At 37.9% G+C, this 17,859-nt stretch overlaps 1 protein-coding gene across 1 annotated transcript; it reads left to right on the top strand.

Annotated features, from left to right (window-relative positions):
* Positions 1-2,358: 2,358 nt before the first annotated feature.
* On the top strand, positions 2,359-8,284 carry LOC116264882 (uncharacterized). Its single transcript, XM_031645327.1, has 6 exons — positions 2,359-2,472; positions 3,151-3,237; positions 4,335-4,550; positions 5,726-5,905; positions 7,121-7,198; positions 7,907-8,284. The coding sequence occupies exons 1-6, from the start codon at positions 2,359-2,361 to the stop codon at positions 8,282-8,284; spliced, it is 1,053 nt and encodes a 350-aa protein (XP_031501187.1).
* The last annotated feature ends 9,575 nt before the right edge of the window (positions 8,285-17,859 follow it).

The raw sequence follows: 17,859 nt of genomic DNA, 5'->3' as shown, positions 1-17,859 counted from the left end.
AGTGAAGGAAAGAAACAAATCATTTAGCCTGGTGATATATGATCAGCAAAAGTTTGTATTGGATCCTGTAGATTGAATTGGATCTGAAACGAGAAGACCCATTTGCCCAGGTCAGGCTGGGTCTGGATCTCGATGGTAATTTTAGATTCAATCCTCCTGCAGCAACGTCCAGCCACAACAGATCCGCATGCACATTTACAAAGAACACCTATTACCAATGTTATCAGAATCGTGTTTGGAATGAAATTGCCAAAATTATTTAGGAACCCGTTTTTGAAAAAAAGAGGAAACATAGAAGCATTAATTGAAATGGGAAAATTATATAAATAGTTAAAGATGGTACGTGTCGCTGTTGAATCAACAACCAATTTGAATCGGTGCCACCGATCCAACTTGAATTGACCAACTTTGATAGCACTTCCTATTACAAAATATGTAATTTCCGAAAAAAGTGTATACAAACATTCGATTGGAATCCAATCCATTTGGCATCCCTAATATGAATATGTAAATATTCGAGAAAGCGGATACAGTTAAGATTATATTCAATTAGAATCCGATGGCATCCCTATTACCTTTATATCGACACGTGCTTTGAGAATATGGCAGAAAAGGGCCCCTTAAAATACATTTTTTTATTATTATTTTAGAAAAACCTGTGGTTTATGGTCAAGATTTTGTGGGTCCAGGTTGATCTGTGCAGATGGTGTAGAAGTAAAATAGAAGAAAATTGAGAAACATAAAGGATGAAAATTTACCTTGTTTTCAATGTTATATCCTGTTTAATTTGGTATGACTGCACCAGTATCTTTGTTTTCTTAACTTGAGATATCACTAGAAACCATCAACCATGCCGTTTGGTATGTCATTTGCGCACGCACATATAGGCAGATATTGAATTTACGCAAGATGAAAATTATATGAACTGATTACAAGCCATCTGATCAAATTGATTCATAGTTTACAAAGCGTCCGGTTTAAAGTTATTTCCTTAAAAATGTGAATGATAACTAATAATTTGACAATAGAAAAAAATTAATGACTCACAAGTTCACACTTTATGAACCAACAGCGGCATTAATATGGGCAACTCTTGTTGACAGTTTTAGCCATTCGGTATATTCGATATAAACAATCACTTACACAAACAATGGCAAAGTTTGAAAAACCCTAAAATTTATGTAAAATTACCATATATGAGTCTAACTAGTCATTGAAGAGTATTCCTTAAATATATACAAGGTTGCTTACACCGTGTAAACCCAACAAACCTAAGATTCTTGATGTTTGCAACTGTGCCGAACCTTGAAATTCATAGAAAATCGTATTCCTGGACGTACAAGTTTGTAATATCGATGAGCCAGTTACATGCAACATCGTGTACACGAATTGATGGCGTTGAGAATAAAAGTTAGTGGATTTATTTCCTGTCCTTGAAGATCAAATCATGGAAACGAGAGAAACTAGTGTGAAATGTGATTCGTATTTTTTTCATGGAACCATGTAAATGTGCTTCAAATCCCGTGGGACTCTACTTAGTGTTGTGTAACATGTACACGATGGTAGTCCACATAAAACATAGCCTTTCGATTTTTGCACCCTTTCGAAATCCTGCATTCTACCAGACACAAATTAAATTCCCTTATAATTTTATATAGTTAAATTTAAAGTCACATAAGAATAAGCGGGAAGATTAATGGCCTACACCATATCCGTTATGCTATATATATATATATATATATATATATATATGTATATAAACGTTCAGTTAAGGAAACTTACTTGTTTCCGCCAATAAAGGCATTTTTGAGTCCTCTTGAAATTTCCACCATTAGATTTCTTTAAAATCAATGGCTTACAATGCCCATCAAATACGGTATATGAGGGTATAGTAGCTCGTTCTCTCTTTCTCTCTCTCTCTCCCTATATATATATATATTCAGATGATTCGGATTACATTGGCATGACTCGACCCACTTAGAACGATAGGATGAACAGGTCAGCGATATTATTTATGGCTGTTTGATATTAATTATTCGGCTGAATAACAGACGGCCGATGTCATTGACAAACTTGACCTTGCTGTCTGTGGATTGTTAATTGAAGGCGGTATAAATGCGATTGTGGAGATCAGCATCCGCCATTAGGACAAGAGATTAAACTTTCTTGGTTAAATTTGGATTGATGATAAAACCAGCTCGGATTTTCATCCAAATTAGTCAATCCTCCCAAATTAGTCAACCCGCAACCGTGAGTAGTTTCCTTTTCCCGCGCCACAGCTGCCTGTACCTTGCTTTTCTTAATTCAATCTCCTCGCCTTGGTTCTTCTCCTTCACGGCACGCTTTTGTTCCGGAGCCATGGAAGGAAGGAAGAGGTCCTCCATCTTCATGGCAGTTGCATTGCTCTTGTTTCAAGTGGCAAATGGAAGTCCTTTGGTGTCCAACACTGGTAGAGTGGTAAGGACGATTAAGGTATGCATCTAACTTTATTTGTTCGCACTTCTTTAGACCATAATCGGGAATGTGCTCCGAGTACTCGTATGCTCCAAGTACTCTAGTTCATGAGTGGACCGCTTCTCACCTAAGTGAGAAAACAACCTTAGACCTGAGAGCTATGGGAAAGAAGAAGAGCTTTTAGCCTTTCGTAAAAATGGCGTCATCGTCGCCGACAATCACAATCCCCACACCATTAGATGATAAGCATTGCTTTACTGGTAACTGGGTTTAAGTTTTATAACATTGGCTTTAAATGAGCAGAAATAGCTAGGAGAGTCAAAGCTTGCTCCCAACCCCTCGTTCTCCTAAGGCACAACTATTGTAAATTTTACAACATTGTTGCTGCTACCGCCATTACAGCCACTGCTGCTGCTACTAACGGCGGAGGAATGGGGGGCCGGGCGGGCAAGGGTCTTGGTCCACCATCAAATTTTATGAACTTTTAAAAATTTATATGTAAATCTAAAAAAATTTACTTTAATATATATAAAAAAATTGAAAATTTCTATATTTTGAAACTATAATTTGGCCATTGCGACAAAAAATTCCTGACTTTCCCCCGGGCCGCTACCATGGCTCTTATAAACTGCCACCATCAGCAGTCCACCATCCTCTTCTGGATGTTCAAACTCTTTCTTTCCTTGTCTTGTACAGGGCGAAGTTGGAGATGTGATTGATTGTGTGGATATCTATAGTCAGCCAGCATTCGGCCATCCGCTGCTCAAATATCACAAGCTCGAGGTTCTTTTTCTTCTAATTCTATGTCTATTTCATTTCGTGTCGATGCTCTCTTATTGTAACGATTCGTGTCCATTTCATATGAACATTCAAGAATCTAATAAGCATTTGGCACGTTTTAGCAAGATACTGCAAATTTATCGGCCACGATATTTTATTGCAAATCAGTAGAATAAAAGCTGAATTCATTCATTTGTTTTCACAAACATCACCGTCATCTACTGCAAACACGGCACAGTTTTCATTTTTTTGTTTATTGAAATCTTCACAGCTATATATATATATATATATATATAGAGAGAGAGAGAGAGAGAGAGAGAGAGAGAGAGAGATATCAAAACTTTCGGTTTAAACTTAGGGTGCCCTTTCCTTTTCTTAGTTTCCTCATTTGCTTTATTATTTTGTCTCTTTCTGGTCTTTTAGGCAAGCCAAATAAGAAATTTAAAGAAGGAAAATGACGAAATCAAGGAAAGGAAAGAGATGAGGTGATCGGACGACTCAAATCATCTCATAGCTATCTTGCAATTGATCGGCCAGGTGACCTTGAATGTCTATTATCATGAACTATATATATATATATATATATATATATATATATATATATATATATATATATATATATAGAGAGAGAGAGAGAGAGAGAGAGAGAGAGAGGGAGAGAGAGAGAGAGAGAGAGAGAGAGAGAGATACTGTCAGTCTGTTCACTCACTCACATAGTTTTACATTTGTTCTAAACTGTTTACTTAGGTGTGTTCTTTATGCTTTAAGCCTAAAGCAATAAAAATGACATTTTTAGACACAACCAAGATGAATTTTATAAGGTAAACGGAATTCTAACAATTGATTATTAGACATTTACAAAATATATATTAGGTTTACACACTGTCATTTTCGTTTGAATTTATAATGTTTTGCTATTTGAAGATTGTATTCGCATATTTTATTTAGAAGAACAGAAAAGCATATTAAAACTGCTTAATTAATGCAACTGGTCTGTCGAGCGTATACATATATATGATCAAGAAAGAATGGGAGATTTGTAGACAAGAATGACAAGTCGTTTTCTTAATGATCTTCTGAGAAATAATGCGTGGCGGCAGATGAGACCGAGGGGGATCCCTAAAGGCATGGAGAGAAGGGAACCTTCAAGAAAGTCGCTGCTGGGACGAACAAGGCTTGCCAAGAGCGGGGGTTGTCCGAACGGGACAGTTCCCATACTAAGGACAGCGCCTTGTGATCCTAAAGGCATTTCGCGTCCATCTGCTTATCCAACCGCTGCTGCAGTCACTCCAAACAATGACCAACCTACTCATGAGGTAACCATTCTAGCCTTCTAGCGCCATGCCCGTTGTTAGTGGCATTAGAAGTTTCTAAATTTTTACATAGTCAACATATCATTTTTTTCAAAATTTTTATATAAGATAAGTGTACATTTATTTTTTTTAAAAAAAATCTTGAGGTGGGGCTTGGACCTAGGATGCAATGTATTCGATTTGAATTAGATATCCGACCGATCCGATCCAAAAAAATCGGATATGGAAAAAAAATTAATATTTGATTAAGAAATCAGATAATATTCAGATTTAATAAATGCCATCCGATCGAATTCAGATTCAGATAGGATTCATTTTTAGATAATTATCTTGAATCTAATGCTATTAAATTTTGAGAGTTGACAAAATCCGATTCAAAATTTGCATTCGGATTCAGATATAAATATAAAAATCGGATTCAGATTTTAAGATCAGATTTCAGATTTGGATATGACTTTTCTTTATTAGAATTCGAATTCGAATATGTGAATATCCGAAAAAGTGGATATAATCAAGGATATATCCGATCCAAAACTAATTCGTTGACGTCCCTATCAGGATCCCCTTCTTGGCTCCACTCCTGAGTGGCATACAGGGGTTAAATCTTGTAATTTTTCATTATAAGAGCTGAATTATAGATCCAAAATTTTAATTGGTTTGAAATATAAATTTTTTCAAAATTTTTAAACATAAAATTATGAATGGTTGTTTGGGGGGTGGGGCATCATGCCCCTTCCTGGCCTCTGGTGGAGGAACCAATATTTTTTTTTTCAAAGGGGGCACAAAATAATTTTAAAAGAAGTTTACGGAATGAAACCAAAAAATTGCCATTAAACCCTCATATTCCAAACTTGATAGGAATCACCTAAGTCAATTCATGGAGATCGGATGGTGGATATTTTAGTTGCAAGTATAGAAAGGAAATTGTTTTTTTTTTTTTTTTTCAAGAGTACAAAATACCCTTCAAAGGATGAACAAGAACAAGGTGAAAGAAAAAAAAAAAGAGTTTTCTTAAATGATTTAGACTCTTGAATAACAACTTGATCTGATCATCTTGGAATCAGAAACATACATGATTGTCATACAAAACTGGCATATGAGGGCCTGATATCTACTTTGTTTTTATAAAATACAAGTGTATGCCTCAATTAAACTTTGTATATGGGATTGTGAAACAGTTTGTGTTGCTACAATCAGCTTTCGGACAAGGTTATGGGGTCTTTGGAGCGGTTGCAGATTTGTCCGTTTGGGAACCCCAAGTAGCAGCTGTCCCCGGGGAGTTCAGCGCCGTTAAGGTTGCACTGTATACTGGTCCTGATGCAGGCACAGTTTCTGAAAGTATAGAGGCAGGATGGATCGTATGTTCTCTCTCTCTCCTCCCCACTCTCTCTTTCTACAATATATATATATATATATATATATATATATATATATATAAACTTCTATGCATTATAACCTTATATATATATTATCTTAAGGATGCTTTGATGAAAAACATATATTAAGTTAGTCACTTTTTTTTTTATTTTAATAATTTTTTTTGAATAATCCAAAATGAATGGCTCTTGTAACATCATAACATTGAGAGTACAAAAGATTATTGTTTTTTAAAACATTAAACTAAAACATGATTTATATAAAATTGGTTCTTATAAACTCATTAGGAGGTTCATGTTTTGTTTAAAATGCAATTCAAAACAAATTCAGAAGGTCTAGTTTTTATTCTTTACCCAAGTAACCTAGCATTTATCAATTACTCTCTCTCTCTCTCTCTCTCTATATATATATATATATATATATATATATATATATATATATTTGTTGGGGTTTTTCTTTTTCATTACCATCCTCTTGATCACCTTAAGACTGTGCGCTAAAGCTCATCCCCCTATCATTTCTTTAATCCATGATGATACCTATGTGGTCAACGGATCGACAAGACTGACATGAGTTTTGTTTTGCAGGTCCACAATGATTTGTACGGGGATTACCAAACTAGGTTCTATGTTTTCTGGAGAGTAAGACCCTCTCTTTCTCTCTCTCTCTCTCTCTCTCTCTCTCTCTCTCTTTCATTCATTGATAGAAAACTAAACTAATTTATTTGATTTTAATGAGAAAAATAGCCTCTAATAAGCAAGTATCCAATTAATGTATATTTTTTCTATTTTAATTAAAAGAAGATGAAAATGGTAGTCTTCTCCTCAAGGCGAACATAAAGCCCTAATTGGCGTTGATAATCGCTAACTGAGGAGAAACTTCAACTTTTACCTTGTTCTCCGTTATCGATCCCATATCCTACTATACCTGTCTACAATCACATTGCTGATCGAATAATTGAATTTTGCATTTTGCATTGCTTATATATCTAAATTGAATTGGCCATATATATATATATATATATAATGCAGTATATGGTCCATTTGGTAATAATAACAAATTGTTATTGCCTCGTGAACTTTCACAAAAAATTAAGTAAGGTTCATAAAATACTTTGTTAAACTGTTTGATGAATTTGCATCAATTTTTGAAGTTTTAGTTTGATTAATTTGTTAAAATTCGGTGTTTTTTAACAGGGTGGCAATGGGCAGGCTTGCTTCAACACCATGTGCCCCGGCTTCGTACAGACGAGCCAAACGGTCATGCTTGGTCAGGTGCTGAAACCTTCGTTGTATGGCCAAAGCGAGGAGGAGATTCATCTCTCTTTACATAAGGTGACCCATCTCCGAACCTCCCTTTATTTTGTAGCTAATCTGAATTTGTATTTTAAATAGCGATGCTCTACAACATTGAAATGAAGCTCACACATTGATGCAAACTTTACCAAATGAACGAACTTAGAACGAGTTTGATTAAATGAATTTGTGAATCAATATCATCAATGCCCACATTATTTAACCAGGAGCACAATCAGGTGCCAATAGGCCTACAATTTTTTTTTTTGTTTTTATATTTGGCAAATTTTCCTTAATGTACAAATTAGTGTCCTTTAAAAATTTAATATTTGTTATAATTAATGCTTTTTTACCAGTTGCTGTCTAACCTTTGGAGGTATAAACACGCACTTGCTATCATAAATTCAATTTTAACCCCTGGCTTTGAAAGCAGGTCACATCATATTAATGGTTTATATATATATATATATATATATATATATATATATATATATATATATATATATATATATATATATATATATATATATATATATATATATATATATATATATATATATATTAGATATGTGCTTATGGAAAAGTGCATTGATTGGCATCGGTATATATATATATGTTAGATATGTGCATATGGAACCAGTGCATTGATTGGCATCGGTTCTGGTCTTGTCGGAACACCTTGTTCAGGAGGAAGACGGGAACTGGTGGGTTCATGCGGACGATGAGGCGGTGGGGTACTGGCCGGGGTTGCTGTTCACGGGCCTGAGCTGGTGGGCAAATGGCACGATGATGGGCGGCGAAGTCTACGACACGTTTGCCGGCGGGCAGCACACCACCACCCAAATGGGGAACGGCCTCTTCCCTATAGAGTCGAAAACCGACTATAGGAAGGCGGCCTGCATCTGGAGACCCAGCTACATGGACAGCGACGGCCATGTCCGCCTGTTGCAGGACCCCGTGAGCATCCTCGTCACCAGCCCCTCCTGCTACGATGAAAGACAGTACAGGCTCGATGAATATAACCTCTGCTTTGGAGGACCTGGGCTGAGTTCCGCTTGCCCATGAAGAACTGGGACCCTATGACTCTCTCTCTCTCTCTCTCTCTCTCTCTCTGGTTGCCTTTTCTTAGGTTTGGTGGTCTTTCTTTCACCCCATGGGGCCGTTTGTTGTCCATCTTACTTCTTGTGAGATGCTGAGTTTTTGCATTTTAATGTCGAATTTCTCGAGTGGAGTATTGTAGTCACATCCTCAGTACTAAACTTACTTGCAGGATATTATTTGTTGATATTGAAAGGTGTTTAAGCAATTTTTGTTCCTACTCTCTCTCTCTAAAAGCTCTTTTATTAAAATGGCTATATATATATATATATATATATATATATATATATATATATAGAGAGAGAGAGAGAGAGAGAGAGAGAGAGAGAGAGAGAGAGAGAGAGAGAGAGAGAGAGAGAGAGACTGTTCACTCACTCACATAGTTTTACATTTGTTCTAAACTGTTTACTTGGGTGTGTTCTTTATGCTTTATGCCTAAAGCAATAAAAATCACATTTTTAGACACAACCAAGACGAATATTGAAAGGTGATTTACAATTGTTAAAGCTAAGTCAGTCAAAGCTTATGAAATGATCTAGATGAAACATGAAACCAGTTTGAAGCTTTTTTTAGAGACGCCCACTTATTAGCTGAACGGGGTTGATAAATCCATAATCGGTCATAGATGTTTCAACCAGTCAATTTTGATGAACCAATTGGAAAAAAATCATGAACCGGTCCTTCACTGGAAAGGATGAAGTTTAGAACCCAATTGAACCGATACAAAAAATGGGACGAATTGGTCTTTCATGTGCCTAGATAGGTTTGAAACGACACGAGCTCGTCTACAACTACCGACTCCTTGCCAAACATGAAACTGTTTGTTACAAGGTAGGTGCCAAGTCCAAACATATGTACCAATCCAGCCCATTTCCTTAACCTAGAACCAAATCTACATGGGACTTGAAACCCCGCATTGTAAAATCATACCTCCTATTTCAAGAGGAAACACCCATAAGAAAGCTTCTTTGCAGTAATTTACCACATTAAAGGCTGTTAATTACCAAGAGATGGTTCAAGAAGCTGTATCTACTTTTATTATTGGTTACATAGAAGAACAATTAAATGCATTTCACCAACAATCAAGTCCAATTCCAAAACAACAACTGAAACAACGTATGAAGCATAGTTTTCTTTTTTTATAAGCAATTTTTTCAAATGTTTAAAGACTACATAGCTATAAAATTGTACATAAGCATTTAGCAACAAACAAAGTCCTAGAGCTCGCGACTATCATCAGATATAGACTCTACAGACACAAACTCTGAAGTGGATGAGTCATTGCTACCACTTTCGAGCTCCTGGCTCTCATCAAATACAGACTCTACGAAAACAAACTCTGAAGTAGTCGAGTCATTGTCACCACTTTGGAGCTCCTGACCCTCATCAAACACATGCTCTACATGCACAAACTCTGTAGTGGTCGGGTCATCACCACCACTTTGGAGCTCGTGAATCTCATCAAACATTGACTCTGAAGTGGTCGGGTCATTGCCACCACTTCGGAACTCCTGGATATCATCAAATACGGGCTCTACAGGCACAAACTCTGAAGTGGTAGTATCATTGCCACCACTTTGGAGTTCCTGGCTCTCATCAGACACAGACTCTGTATAAACAAGCTCTGAAGTCGTCGAGTCATTGCCACCACTTTGATCAGATCTTGTAGCAGTTCTACTTAGTTCAACTGAAGTTGAGGTGATTCCATATACCATTGCAAGTGATTCTGCTACGGGAAGATAAACAAGAATGATGACCACAACTATCAGGCAGGCTAACATCGCCAAGAATGCCAAGAACTCAACTAACACATATTCCAGGCTCTTCGGAATTAGCCAGACAAGTGAACACAGAGTGATGATTCTAATAGAGAACAATGTTGCTACCACAAAAATCAGCGACTGAATCTGCCAGTTGAGTCTTCTGTCAGTAACCAAGGCCAGTCTTCTCCTAGTCCGCAAAAGAATGGTATTGAATACCAATGCAAATAGCCCATGAAAGAAACAGTTCATGAAAGGGTATATGCATGTCAATACAATGTGCTTGTGGTGAGGGTCAACCCATAGAACTCGAGCGTAGTAGGCTTTCATTATGTATCCAAGTAGATTATGTACATCACTCATAGGTTGATCATGTACAACCTCTCCAAGTATGATAAGTGATATTTGCATCAAGAATGTCGGTAGCGTGAACAATATCACTTTTGTGATGGCTTTGGTGTTGCTCATCACCATATGTCCTGCATTTGGTAAAGAACCCCAAAGCATTAACAGGACCGCCAAGAAGAAGCTGGGCTCTGCGAGTCCAAAGGTCGAAACTATATAAAAGCTGCAAGCATTCAACTGCAGCTCTGGATCCCATGAAAGAAACATTTTCAACTTCAGTCCAGTTATATTGGTACTCAAAATTTCACTCATTCCCCACCAAATGCAACGCACTAGGATAGCATCACGAAGGGCAGATGGACCATTGAAGTACGTTAATTGTTGTGAAGATTGTAAGCTGCAATGAAGGCGAAGGCGAATCACTAGGACCCCGCAATAGACGAATGCTGCAAGACAAATGCTCATGACACAAATCTTGATGACATCGACCACACCCGCAACATCCAACGCCATCTGAAGAAAGCAAATGGCTGTTATAATGTCTCAAAGGCCATGATATGTTGTACAAAAAAAAAAAAACTAAGAAAATATTACAAACTAAAACCTAACAATAGGAAAGACAATATGTGGAAATGTAAGGTGGAGGCAACAAGTGTGTTTCATTTGTTGGACTGTCATTCATTACTCATCCAAAAAATCTTAGACCCTTCAAAATTCTAATACATTATGAAATAATTGTGGGCCATCATTGTAAGAATCAGTAGCGGAGCTCCATTCAAGACTCTCACAAGTCCAATGCCCATGCCAGACTTGGGTCGAGCCCCATAGTTCAAAATGGAAAGCAGACTGTTTACTGTCACTGAAATTGTCACTCTGTCAAGAGTAGCTCTGCCATGATCCTCACTCATCAAAAAGGTGTTGTGGCTGTACAAGTCAATTGGATGAAAAGAGCTGTAGGTTGTGATACGGATGAAAATGGGAAAGGTTCTTTCATGATGGGAGCTCAGTACAATTCGTAGCAAATCCCCACAATTTAGTTGCTAATCACAGGTTGGGAATGCACTAGCCGGATAATCACAGACATCAGTTTCATCCAGCCATTTAGTTACACAGCATACCTAATGGCAATAATCACAAGTAAAGAACAGATTTCAGAAAAGAGAATAGAAGAGTCATAATCATTTTTTTCTGTTTATTTAACTTACAATTGCTTTTGCCTGGTCGTGATTTTTGGTTGCTATGCAAGTTTTTTACTGTTTTTATTATCATTATATGCCAGCAGATGTACACAGGCTTGCTCATATCAAGCAAATCAAACTTCTCTGAACTTTTTTTAGACTTTTCTTGAAATAAAGCATTTGGATTCTTTCCTCGATTATGACATGTTTAATAAAAGTTGTCGATAACTGTTTGGAAGTAGAAAGCCTTCCAATTGTGTGCAGTCATCTTCATTCCAAGTTTTCCCATATTTCTTTTGCTAACTTCATTTGGTTAGGGATATTTTCCCGTATGCAAAAGGTGTGGACCAATTCAGTTGTAACTTTTGACTGTCAAAATGTTATTGAAACCGGGTTTGGAAGAAGGGTTTGAAATAATATACCCCACAGCCAAAAGTTTCTGGCTCTGCCACTGGTAAGAATAAGTAAAAGACTATTAGTAGCGCAAATACTGCGTTACTATTAGTTGGTTTTCACTAATAACAAACCGTAACACATAGCATTTTCATGCGAAAAGGCTTGTGGAACGAGGCTCCGACGCCTTTTGTAATGCAGCAGCTTCCTTAGGAACGGAAAGGTTGCCCACATGTGAATCAGAGTGTCCGTTAGTAGGTCCAAACCAGAAAAAAGAAAATAAAGCTAGTTCCAGACGCGAATATGAAAATGCCCTGATCTGAACATTATCAACCCAAGCTTTAGTTATATCATTTACTTTCAAATAAAGTTTGAAATCCAATATAATGAATTTGTCCTCGAGTCTGGAATTGAAGTCCAACCGTGAGTAAGTGACCTAAGGTAGTTTCTGTAATTCCAATTCCCATCTGGCATATCAGATGTTGCCAAGGAGGGCGAAGCCGGTTAAGTATATATTTTTGTGTATGTACAGGGAATAATGACTAAAATACTATTTGAGAGGAAGAAAAAAGTACTGAAGAGTCAGATCCTCTAAAAGAGCATGCTTTTCCAACCTTTCTCTCTAACACACACACACGCACACACACAAAGTTCAGCAACAATGAAAAGAGCATGCAAGGATTTACAAACGAGCAAATGAAAAGACACTGAAAAACTCTTCAACTGAAGAGCCGTTCTTGCTATTAAGAACCCCCACAGCATTCTTCCCAACCTCTTTCTGTGAAAGACAATCCTCCAGTGGGGAAGTAGCCGTCGCCGGACAGTCGGCGACGATGGACAACTGCCCTCGACCTTCACCGGCTGTCCAGCGAGGGAAGGGCCAGTGCCGCCAGGCATCGGCCGTCGACAGACAGGTCGTGTGTGTCGACCTTGCTGTGACTTGCATCTGACTATGTTATGAACATTCCGTGGAATTAGAAATGGCTTAGAAGAGAGTTTGCATTTTTAACTGACCTTCAACTTTCCGGCGACCTGGCTCTTCGTTGCAGACGAAACAGCAACCTGGCTCTTCGTTGCAGACGAAACAGCAACCTGGCTCTTTGTTGCAGACGAAACAGCAACCTGGCTCTCAGACGAAACAGAAACCTGGCTCTTCGTTGCAGACGAAACAGCAACCTGGCTCTCAGACGAAACAGAAACCTGGCTCTTCGTTGCAGACGAAACAGCAACCTGGCTCTTCGTTGCAGACGAAACAGCAACCTGGCTCTTCGTTGCAGACGAAACAGCAAACTGGCTCTTCGTTGCAGACGAAACAGCAACCTGGCTCTCAGACGAAACAGCAACCTGGCTCTCAGCACTCAGCAGCAACCTGGCTCTCAGATGAAACAGCAACCTGTTTCTCAGCAGCAACTTGGCTCTCAGACGAAACAGCAACCTGGCTCTCAGACGAAACAATGGTCTCTGCTCTTGCAATAGACCGTCTTCTCTTGCAATAGACCAGCTTCGCAGTCTTCGCTCATCAGCGGTCCCTTCTCTTGCAAGACCAGCTTCACAGTCTTTGCTTGTCAAATAGGGTAATGATTCTTTATTTGTGTAGTTACTGCTAATAGACCCACCATTGGTGAGGGTGACAGCGTTCAGGGTTGCCATGTGCGCCAGCTCTGCACAGACTAAGCCAACCGATCATGCTCGGTCAGGTGCTGAAACTCTTCGAGTATGGCGAAAGCGAGAGCAAGGGCGAGATTCATTTTTCATTACATAAGGTGTCCCAGCCCCGAATAGCCTCCCTCTCGTTTATCATGGTTTAATTTGAATTTGTCCCAAAAAATATGTGAATTATGTCACAAGCATCTATATAAATTAAAAAAAAAAAATACATCTCATATGCAGCCCTATTTCTGAAGCGTTTACCTGACCTAGTAGCACAACTCTCGCTTACAGATATAACCACAAATGGTTTTTCTAATGCATATAGAAGCAAGAACCAAAAGAAAAATGATAGCCAACCAGTGTATAGGAAGGACATTTACCTGCTCCTCCTCCCTTTGATCGGCGGAGGAATGACACTCTTGGCAATGGGAAACATATAAGGAGTGTACAAAGCAAGGAGTGCCACGCATGAGCGAAGGTAAAACAAAGCAAGTTGTTTGCGACCATCTTCTCACAATCTATCATTTTTTTGGACAAAGCAAGTTGTTTACGACCATCTTCTCACAATCTATCATTTTTTTGGACAAAGCAAGTTGTTTGCGACCATCTTCTCACAATCTATCATTTTTTTGGACAAAGCAAGTTGTTTGCGACCATCTTCTCCACGACCATCTTCCCACAATCTGTCATTTTTTTGGATGTGATAGTCTGTTGAAGTTCTTTTTTTTTTTTTTTTTGTAATACTTTTGTATATCAATTCCTTGTTCTTTGGAATAATAGGTTATGAGGGCACTTTCCCCAGCAGTTTCCGTTGGAGCAAAAAACAATGCCTAATATATATATATATATATATAAGCTAAAGTAAAACAAAACCAATGAATGACTTTGTCGCCTATCTGAAATATCAGAAAGATATGAAGCATATAGATCATACTTTCCCATCGAACATTTTCCAGTGTAAGAAAAGCCAACTACATGCAAATGCTTAGACAGTTTTTGGTTTTCATTTTTCATCATTGCATATCATACAATAGTTACATGAGACATTGAATACAATATTATTTAAACGCTGATGTTCTAAAAAGGATATATTGATGCATTGGCACTAACTTAACTGTTCTTATAGAAAGCGTACCGGCACTACATCAACGCAAAAAGGCCTTGTTTTTTTTTTTTGATAAAGCCCTGAAAAAAAAAATGAAAGGCCCTTGTTCGCAGTCCGGTGAACTGACATACCATACATAAAGTCAATCCTTCTTTTTCCGGTATGCCTCTCTGCAAGCAAGGGCTGCCACTCACGAGAGAAGCAAAAACAAAGCAAGTTGTTTGCAACCATCTTCTCACAATCTGTCATTTTTTGGGTGTGATAGTCTGTTGAACACAACTTTGGATTCAATGAAAGTCTCTAAGGGTGGTCTCAGGCGGGGCTACGAGCGGGTACATGATACCCGGTTCGATATGGGCCCAGGTCCGAAAACCTTGGCCCGGGTATGGGCACGATGGACTAGCCCAGATTGGCCCCACGGGGGCCCAATCTGGCCCGAGAACAATTAAAATTTTTTTTATTACTAGTAATATATATTTATTATTAAAAATATATTTTATATTAAAAAATTATTTTATATTTATTTTTTTTATTATGACCTGGCTGGGTCGAGCTGGCCCGAACTCGGATTTCAGGTATCGGGCCTGGGCCAGGACCCAAGCTTCGGTCATCGAGCCGACCTAAATCCGCTTCTTATCGGGCCAGCCCGATGCTCACCCCTACAGCCGACAGCCGTTGACCCTCACTAGACAAAAGACAGTCGAGTGATTATACCAAAATGTTGGGGGCTTCATTGTTGAAGTTCAAACGGTAGGAGCTTATTAAAACTATTCATTAATCACCCATATGGTCGACCCCATTATTCCATAAAACTCAATAATATGTGAGAAACTAGAAGAAAGCATGCAACTTAAATGGCTTCAAATGAAGTGCATATCATCTATCATCTAATGAATGTTTAACTGACCTTCAATTCTCCCATGCTTTTTTCCGGCGACGTGGCTGTTGGATGCAGACGAAACAGCGTTCGCCTTGGCATTATGTGGCCAACTGCCTACACATGCCCCAAAAAAAAAATTTATTTTCATCTTTATGTTTGAGAAAAGTTTTCATCAATTATATATTGGTGACTTTTAAAAATTCAAAATTTTAATAACAAACGCTTGTTACCTGAAATTTTGGGTTTCATTTAACCTTTGGAGTATAAAGGGTCACTTGATATCACAAATTTTACTTTATTTTTCCATCAATAAAAGCTAGGGCTGCACATGAGCTCCAGTTTGAGTTCAAATCGGGTCGGAAAACTCGAGCTGGAACTCGACTTCACTCAACCAGTTTTTTTAACTCGTTTAGTTGCAACTCATTTTAACTATTTTCTCGTAATTCAACGTTCATTATATAGTAAAGCCAAGTCACGTTTGATTTAATTGAATTCTTACAATTCAAACATGATTCATTTAACATTTCAAGCAAACATTTGAACTTGAGCTTGACACGTTTGTAAATAAGCTGAGCTCAAAATTGTGCACAGCTCTGATGAAATTAGAGTATTCATTTGAGATGGGAGAAGCAATCAAAAATTAAAGTTTTTAAATTTTGACTGGTACCGATAAGCCATTATTCAATTTTTTTGGTATAGGATAAGTCAAATTTTTTAAAATTTACATGTAAATTAATTTTGTTTTTTGGAGGTAGGGCCAGGGCCCATGCGCCCCCTGTTGGTGGTCTTTGTTTCACCCCGATTCTTATAATCAGGTCGATGTTGAGTTGTAGACCATCTAACTCCACATGCAACTTTTTGCATTGTAATATCAAATATATATCTCCCTACCAAAAGATGGGTATTGCAAATGGTTAGGTTGGGAGGCATGTTGTAGCGACATTCTTAGTTCGAATCCTAAAGAAAGCTATCGTGATGGTATTGAAGATTGTTGATCATGAAATTAAGAGTACCATTATGACTGTCAAGTGGACCCATTCTTGTCCCTCTCCTCTTCAACCATCTCCTCTCTCTCTCTTTAATTAAAATGGCTTTGTACCTAATGAAATGATATAAATGAAGAATGGAACCAGTTTGAACCATTTTAATTTTAATTAAAATGGCTTTGTACCGAATGAAATGATATATACAAGGTTGCTTACACCGTGTGAACTCAACAAACCTAAGACTCTTGATGCTTGCAACTTTGCGGAATCTTGAAATTCATAGAAAATCCTATTCCTGGACATACAAGCTTGTAAGATCGATGAGTTTGCAATTTGATGCAAAAGACCAGTTACATGCAATGTCGTGTACACGAAATGATCTGTTGAGATTAAAAGTTAGTGGATTTATTGCTAGTCTTGAAGATCAACTCATGGAAATGAGAGAACTAGTGTGAATGTGAACATAAATTTTTCATGGAACAATGTCGTGTACAGGAAAGGGTTCTACCTCCATCCCTCCAGACTCAACACCCCTAGAGGTGCCGAGCCCCAAAGAGGAAGAAAGGGGATAGAGGAAGAAGGGAAGAAAGGGGAAGGAGGAAGAAAGAAGGGAAATGGGAAGAAAGGGGAAAGAGGAAGAAAGAAGGGGAAAGGAAAGAAAGGGAAAAGAGAAAGAAAGAAGGAAAGGGCATCGTCCTCACCCAGCACCTCTCCTCACGCACACAGTCATCCTCTTCCTCTCCTCAGGCACACAACGGTCGTGTCTTCCTCTTCCTTCTTTTCCAATTTTTTTTCATCAAACAAAGAATTTTTTTTTCAGAAAAATAATTCCTATGTAACAAACAAAATGGTGGTTTTGGACAATTGGAATTTTATTTCCTATTCATCATTTCCAAAAAATTTTTTCTGAATTTTTTTTTTCATTTTCAAATTTCCTGCCATCAAACGGCCCCTAATGTACAAATTAGTGTCCTTTAAAAATTTAAATTTTTATAATTAATGCTCTTTTACCAGTTGCTGTCTAACCTTTGGAGGTATAAACGCGCACTTGATATCATAATTTCAATTTTAACCCGTGGCTTTGAAAGCAAGTCATATATATATATATATATATATATATATATATATATATATATATATGTGTGTGTGTGCGCGCGCGCTTATGGAAACAGTGCATTGATTGGCATCGGTTCTGGTTTTGTCGGAACACCTTGTTCAGGAGGAAGACGGGAACTGGTGGGTTCA

This window comes from Nymphaea colorata, chromosome 1, assembly GCF_008831285.2.
Source record: "Nymphaea colorata isolate Beijing-Zhang1983 chromosome 1, ASM883128v2, whole genome shotgun sequence".
NCBI lineage: Eukaryota > Viridiplantae > Streptophyta > Magnoliopsida > Nymphaeales > Nymphaeaceae > Nymphaea > Nymphaea colorata.
Note: the sequence above shows the minus strand (reverse complement) of the source record. Positions and strands in the feature narration are given on the sequence as shown.

What these genes read in the sequence shown, in the direction of transcription:
- LOC116264882 (XM_031645327.1), top strand. Translation starts at nt 2,359, where the DNA reads ATGGAAGGAAGGAAGAGGTCCTCCATCTTCATGGCAGTTGCATTGCTC. An exon ending in TCAAATATCACAAGCTCGAG is followed by an intron (nt 3,238 to 4,334) that starts GTTCTTTTTCTT and finishes GCGTGGCGGCAG; the next exon opens with ATGAGACCGAGGGGGATCCC. An exon ending in GTATAGAGGCAGGATGGATC is followed by an intron (nt 5,906 to 7,120) that starts GTATGTTCTCTC and finishes GTTTTTTAACAG; the next exon opens with GGTGGCAATGGGCAGGCTTG.